The 6,820-nt window shown below is 42.7% G+C and overlaps 1 protein-coding gene across 1 annotated transcript; it reads right to left on the bottom strand.

The window, feature by feature from the left end:
* Positions 1–3,644: 3,644 nt before the first annotated feature.
* Positions 3,645–5,822, bottom strand: LOC122944007 (zinc finger MYM-type protein 5-like). The gene is made up of 2 exons (XM_044302202.1): positions 5,361–5,822; positions 3,645–5,279 (listed from the first exon to the last, which is right to left on the bottom strand). Exon 2 carries the CDS (start codon positions 4,427–4,429, stop codon positions 3,692–3,694), a length of 738 nt encoding a protein of 245 aa, XP_044158137.1. The 5' UTR covers positions 4,430–5,279; positions 5,361–5,822; the 3' UTR covers positions 3,645–3,691.
* Positions 5,823–6,820: the final 998 nt, after the last annotated feature.

Below are 6,820 nucleotides of genomic sequence, written 5' to 3'. Positions count from 1 at the left end.
ACGGCACTGCTGTACACGGCCAGAACCTACAAAAAAACAAAAGCATACTTGAAATCTAGTAGACAACATTATAGCTAATGTTCAGTCAATTCTAAATCCACTTACCTCATGGCACTGCTGTACTGTGCAACATCCTGATAACAGATAAACTCTTAACTGCCGCTGAATTGCTTTGTAGTAAAACAAGAAGTAAAACAAGAAGCAGGCCAGAACCTACAAAAACAAAAGCATACTTGAAATCTATGTGAGTAAACGACTGGCACTCACTATGTGGGTCACAACGACAGCATTTATTAACATAAAGGTCACAAGAATAATCATATCAAGTTAAAACATCATGGTCGACACAAAAAATTATACATAAAAATATCCCCTTAAAAATTAAGATTCTAATAAAACCATTCACTGATATATAAAAGAGGTCTGCTGCATATAGTGACGACTATCCTTTGATGTTAAATGAAAGTCCCAATGTTCCACTTAGATGGTCAAAGTGAATCTATAGCAGTGTTCCTTTAAGACAACATGGTATGCGTCCGGATAGAAATATATATAAATTCGGATCCTGGTGTCCACAGAAATATGAGGCTTCAAATAGAAACATAGAAACATAGAATGTGTCGGCAGATAAGAACCATTTGGCCCATCTAGTCTGCCCAATATATCTGAATCCTATGAATAGTCCCTGGCCCTATCTTATATGAAGGATAGCCTTATGCCTATCCCATGCATGCTTAAACTCCTTCACTGTATTTGCCGCTACCACTTCTGCAGGAAGGCTATTCCATGCATCCACTACTCTCTCAGCCTCTTCCACAGTGTTTGTATCTCTGGTGGTGAGTGCTGTGGAGAGATGTATTGCTTACCGGTCTAGCCGAATGTCCGGTCTAGCCGAATGTCTGGCCTCGTTATTCAGCTCTCCACCACGCTGCTGTGATTGCCGCCGGCGTCTCCGCTACTGTGGAAAAGGCATTTGAAGCCTCATACTCTGTGGACACCAGGATCCGAATTTATATATATTTCTGTCCGGACGCATACCATGTTGTCTTAAAGCAACACTGCTATAGATTCACTTTGACCATCTAAGTGGAACATTGGGACTTTTATTTAACATCAAAGGATAGTCCTCACTATATGCAGCAGACCTCTTTTATATATCAGTGAATGGTTTTATTAGAATCTTAATTTTTAAGGGGATATTTTTATGTATAATTTTTTGTGTCGACCATGATGTTTTAACTTGATGTGATTATCCTTGTGACCTTTATGTTAATAAATGCTGTTGTTGTGACCCACATAGTGAGTGCCAGTCGTTTACTCACATTTTTCCACTTTACCTTGACTGATTGAGGGTTCAGTCTCAGACTAGAGCACCTCAACCACACTGTGAAAGTTGGTGAGCTATCCACAATTATTTTATCAAATACTTGAAATCTAGTAGACAACATTATAGCTAATGTTCAGTGAATTCTAAATCCAAGTAAATCCACTTACCTCAAATTAAAATCCCTGCTTTTGATTTTTGCAAATTTTCCAATTACGGTTTCAAACTCTATTTTGATTCGATTGAAACCATTGCTAGGTTAGTCAGTCTTTCCTGGCTCATTGTAGATCTTAGATATGTTTTGATTAATTTCAGTTTGGAGAAACTTCTTCAACAACTGGCAGTTGAAACAGTGATGGTTAAAAATATTCTTAATGCAACAGTTAGTCAAACTCTCCTGCAGCTTCCACTTGTACACCCATCGAAGCAAATCTAAAGCTGTCCAGTTAGCAGGCTGCTCATCGGTGTTGACTTCCTTATACAAGACAATGTGCTTCCAAAGGCGATTTATTTCATTGAACATAGCTGCAGCATTCAACTCTCTGTACTTAGCACATGTAGCAAATCTCTGGTGAAGCATATTCATCTGTGTTGAGCGTTTTGTGATTTCTGCTTTAAGACGATCAATTGATTCTAGATGTTCTCTTCCTGTTTCTTGTATTAAGGTCAAGCCAGCATCACAACTTAGGCTACTTTCACACTAGCGTTCGATCGGATCCGTTCTGAACGGATCCGATCATAATAATGCAGACGGAGGCTCCGTTCAGAACGGATCCGTCTGCATTATTTTAGCATATAACAGCTAAGTGTGAAAATAGCCTCGTACGGATCCGTCCAGACTTTCAATGTAAAGTCAATGGGGGACGGATCCGCCTGAAGATTGAGCCATATTGTGGCATCTTCAAACGGATCCGTCCCCATTGACTTACATTGTAAGTCTGGACGGATCCGCACGCCTCCGCACGGCCAGGCGGACACCCGAACGCTGCAAGCAGCGTTCAGCTGTCCGCCTGTCCGTGCGGAGGCGAGCGGAGCGGAGGCTGAACGCCGCCAGACTGATGCAGTCTGAGCGGATCCGCATCCATTCAGACTGCATCAGGGCTGGACGGAAGCGTTCGGGTCCGCTCGTGAGCCCCTTCAAATGGAGCTCACGAGCGGACCGACGAACGCTAGTGTGAAAGTAGCCTTAGCTCGCCAGGCATCTTTTTTACGTCTTCCAACTCTTCTCTCTGTAGAAATGTTGTACATTTGACATATCTGCAGAGCTTTCTCAGTTGCCTCTAACACTACACTGTCTCGTTTTTCCTGGCAAAATAAAACCAGTGCTTTCAGCTTTTGCACACATTGATCAAGGGCAAGTCGTTTTTGCTGCAGGTAGAGCTGAGTATCATTCACTTCGTTTAATACTGGACTCCAAAAATGCAAGAAGGAAAAAAAAGGATAAGTCATAATGCAAACTAATAGACTTCCTGCATCCCCTTTGGTTTCAAAGTTTTCTCCTGGCCTGTCTCACAGCATTTCCAAAGCATCTATTATTTTATCAGTGTGTTTAGCAAGTACACACACAGCTTCATGCTTTGAACTCCATCTTGTGTCACATGATCGCTTTACGTTAATTGGTACATGTTCCTTAAGAACATCCCATCTATGGGTGGAGCTTGAGAAGAAAGTATATCATTTTTCTACAGTGCTAAAGAAAGTTATAGACTTTGTTCCAACACCAACTGAATGCACACCAGCAAGATTGAGCGAGTGATTGTTACATGGCACATTGGGATTGATATCCAAAATGAGCTTCTGGACTCCACTAGTGTGTCCAGCCATAGTTGCTGCGTTGTCGTATCCTTGGCCATATCAGTGCTCCAGCTTAAGGCCATCTGTCTTTAACTTGTCACAAATGTGTTTTGTAATAATATCTGCAGATTTCCCAGATAACTGAATAAAATCAATGAATGATTTGAGAATGTTGACTTCAGTATCTTCAATGTGAACATATCGAATCACTTGAGACATTTGGTCAGTGTGAGAAATATCTGGAGTGCTATCAAACATGATAGCAAAATACTTGGCCTTTGTGATTCTTTACAAGATGGCTGTTCTAACATGATCACCAAGCAAGCTGATTAACTCATTCTGGCTCTGTGGAGAGAGGTAGGATACAGAGTACCCATGTGCCTGCTGAACTTTGTGAAGGTGCTGATTGGCAACTGGGCCATATTTTGCTAGTAGCTTGAAAGTTTCTAGGAAATTTCCACACTTATCATCACTGCTTATATTTTCAGAGTGACCACGTAAGGGTAAGGATTGTCTTGCTAGATATAGCACACAGTCAATTATTCTCACTAGAATTGCCCTCCACTTTTCAAATTACCTCTTTTGTACAAGCTGGGCAGCAGCATCAATAGTTTCTTGTTTTTGTAGCCGCATTTCAAATTCTTTCCACATTGTAAATGCACGATAGTGGTAAAAACTACGCTCATGTTCTAGCAACCTGGGATTTCGTTTTCTCCATGCTTTAAATCCATTAGACTTTCCAAATGAACTTTTCCCTTTGGCCTTCTGGAAAAGCATACAAGGAAAGCAATATGCAGCACATTTCATAGGTGAAAACACTAACCATGTCCTTAACATAGTCTCGCCATTCTCCAAATTCATGTAGAACCATTCCTTCGAAAATGACCTGCCATCACTATCTTTTGGAAACAATGCATCCTTATTCTGTAGTTCCACTGTTCCTCTCTTGACAAGTTCAGTTTTCAAAGTTTCATCCACAGTATCTGGCCAATAGCCAATATCGGTGAAGACTTTGAGGTCAATTCTTTCTAGTATAATATTTGGCCGAGCAGAAATATTTGGCTGAGCAGAAGTAGGAGCATCTTCACACAAAGCTGTCTCTTCTGTTTCTAAAGTAACAATAGGAATGTCCACAGGCACTTGTTCCTGTTCGTGAGGCTCTTGTGATGCTACTGGTGATGGTGATCCTAATGTACTTACAGCTGTGTTCACAAGAAACCTGTCAAGGCTTCCAGCTATTTTAGCTTGCTGCTTCTGCTCTATCTTTCTCCTCTTTCTGCCTTGTGCACCTGATTCTTTTTTGTTTGGCATAATAGCTAACAGCAAAGGTGTAGTCTTCTGCCCCAAAAAAATAAAAAAATAATCTAACTAAAATATTTTTTTACGGTCACTCATTAGCCACCATACACATGACAATATCATGGTTAGACATGTGTGTCCATGCATTCACTTACCTTGTGTCTTTGTGATGATGTTGAGAAGGTCCTTGTTTCTCCTGGTAGGGTATAGTTTAAGCTGGGTAAGGAGTTTCCCCTTATAGTTGACCGCGTTGGTCTCCAAATGGCAAGAGCTGGAATGACACAGGAAGGCATTTTATAAATTCAGCCACACTCACTATCCACCAAGCATGGGTGTCCATGCATTCACTTACCTTGTGTCTTTGTGATGATGTTGAGAAGGTCCTTGTTTCTCCTGGTAGGGTATAGTTTAAGCTGGGTAAGGAGTTTCTACTTCTAGTTGACCGTGTTGGTCTCCAAATGGCAAGAGCTGGAATGACACAGGAAGGCATTTTATAAATTCAGCCACACTCACTATCCACCAAGCATGGGTGTCCATGCATTCACTTACCTTGTGTCTTTGTGATGCTGTTGAGAAGGTCCTTGCTTCTCCTGGTAGGGTATAGTTCAAGCTGGGTAAGGATTTTCTACTTCTAGTTGACCGCGTTGGTCTCCAAATGGCAAGAGCTAGAATGACACAGGAAGGCATTTTATAAATTCAGCCACACTCACTATCCACCAAGCATGGGTGTCCATGCATTCACTTACCTTGTGTCTTTGTGATGATGTTGAGAAGGTCCTTGCTTCTCCTGGTAGGGTATAGTTTAAGCTAGGTAAGGATTTTCTCCTTATAGTTGACCGCGTTGGTCTCCAAATGACAAGAGCTGGAATGACACAGGAAGGCATTTTATAAATTCAGCCACACTCACTATCCACCAAGCATGGGTGTCCATGCATTCACTTACCTTGTGTCTTTGTGATGATGTTGAGAAGGTCCTTGCTTCTCCTGGTAGGGTATAGTTTAAGCTAGGTAAGGATTTTCTACTTCTAGTTGACCGCGTTGGTCTCCAAATGGCAAGAGCTGGAATGACACAGGAAGGCATTTTATAAATTCAGCCACACTCACTATCCACCAAGCATGGGTGCCCATCCCTAAAAAACAAGTGCTAGCAAACAAGCAGCTGCCTGGACCCCATGTAGACTGACCAATGGCAGTCACCGGCAGAGCTGCATACAGACTTGACATCCTCCCTCCACAGAAACCAGGAGCCCTCTCACAAAGTTGGATTTTTTTAAGACCATCACACATCTGTTTTAAGACCAATGGTAGTCTATAGGGTTATTCACATTGTAGTTTTTTGACTGTGAAAAATAGACATAAAAAAAATAGAACATGTTCTATCTTGTCCGTTTTTAAATGACAGACTGCCCCCATATAATTGAATGGATCCAAAGGAATCAGTAAAATAAACGTCCATTAAAAATTTTCATTTTTAGGCTACTTTCACACTTGCGGCAGTGTGATCCGGTCGGCAGTTCCGTCATCGGAACTGCCCGCCGGATCCGCCGCTGACTGAAAGCATTTGTGAGACGGATCCAGATGCGGATCCGTCTCACAAATGCATTGCAAGGACGGATCCGTCTCTCTGCTTGTCATGCGGACAGGCGGATCCGTCTTGTACATTTTTTCACATTTTTACCGGTCTGCGCATGTGCAGGCCGGATCCGGCATTCCGGTATTCTCAATGCTGGATCCGGCACTAATACATTCCTATGGGAAAAAACGCCAGATCCGGCATTCAGGCAAGTCTTTTTTCGCCAGAGAGAAAACCGTAGCAAGCTGCGGTTTTCTCTTTTGCCTGATCAGTCAAAAAGACTGAACTGAAGACATCCTGATGCAAACTGAACGGATTACTCTCCATTCAGAATGCATGGCGATATACCTGATCAGTTATTTTCCGATATCGAACCCCTGTGACGGAACTCTATGCCGGAAAAGAAAAACGCAAGTGTTAAAGTACCCTTCGCAGTCGTGTGCATATAGCCTTAGTCCCCTGGCTAGGTGGCCACACAAACAGGGCAGAGGGCATCACCAAGGTGAGGTACATGGCTCCTGCATCCCAGCAAGGCTGGAGACATACTGCCCCTAAACTCAGTCACAAAGGTCTATAAAAAGCTAGACCACCTTGTGACCACACACACCCAGACCAAGACCATCAGAATTAAACAGGGAGGGGAGCCCGCATGAATACTGAAGTGAAAGCACAGGCTGCAGTACTGGACATTGCTCCTAGCAACCAGCATTCCGGCGATTGAACAGCCTGACGTATCTGTCCCACCGCTAGCTTACACGTGACGTGCCTCTGGACTGACGCTCCATTACCATTGACTATAATGGGGGTGGTGGCTGAGTTCCGGCGGCAGT

Source organism: Bufo gargarizans, chromosome 7, assembly GCF_014858855.1.
Source record: "Bufo gargarizans isolate SCDJY-AF-19 chromosome 7, ASM1485885v1, whole genome shotgun sequence".
NCBI lineage: Eukaryota > Metazoa > Chordata > Amphibia > Anura > Bufonidae > Bufo > Bufo gargarizans.
Note: the sequence above shows the minus strand (reverse complement) of the source record. Positions and strands in the feature narration are given on the sequence as shown.

What these genes read in the sequence shown, in the direction of transcription:
- LOC122944007 (XM_044302202.1), bottom strand. Translation starts at nt 4,429, where the DNA reads ATGCCAAACAAAAAAGAATCAGGTGCACAAGGCAGAAAGAGGAGAAAG.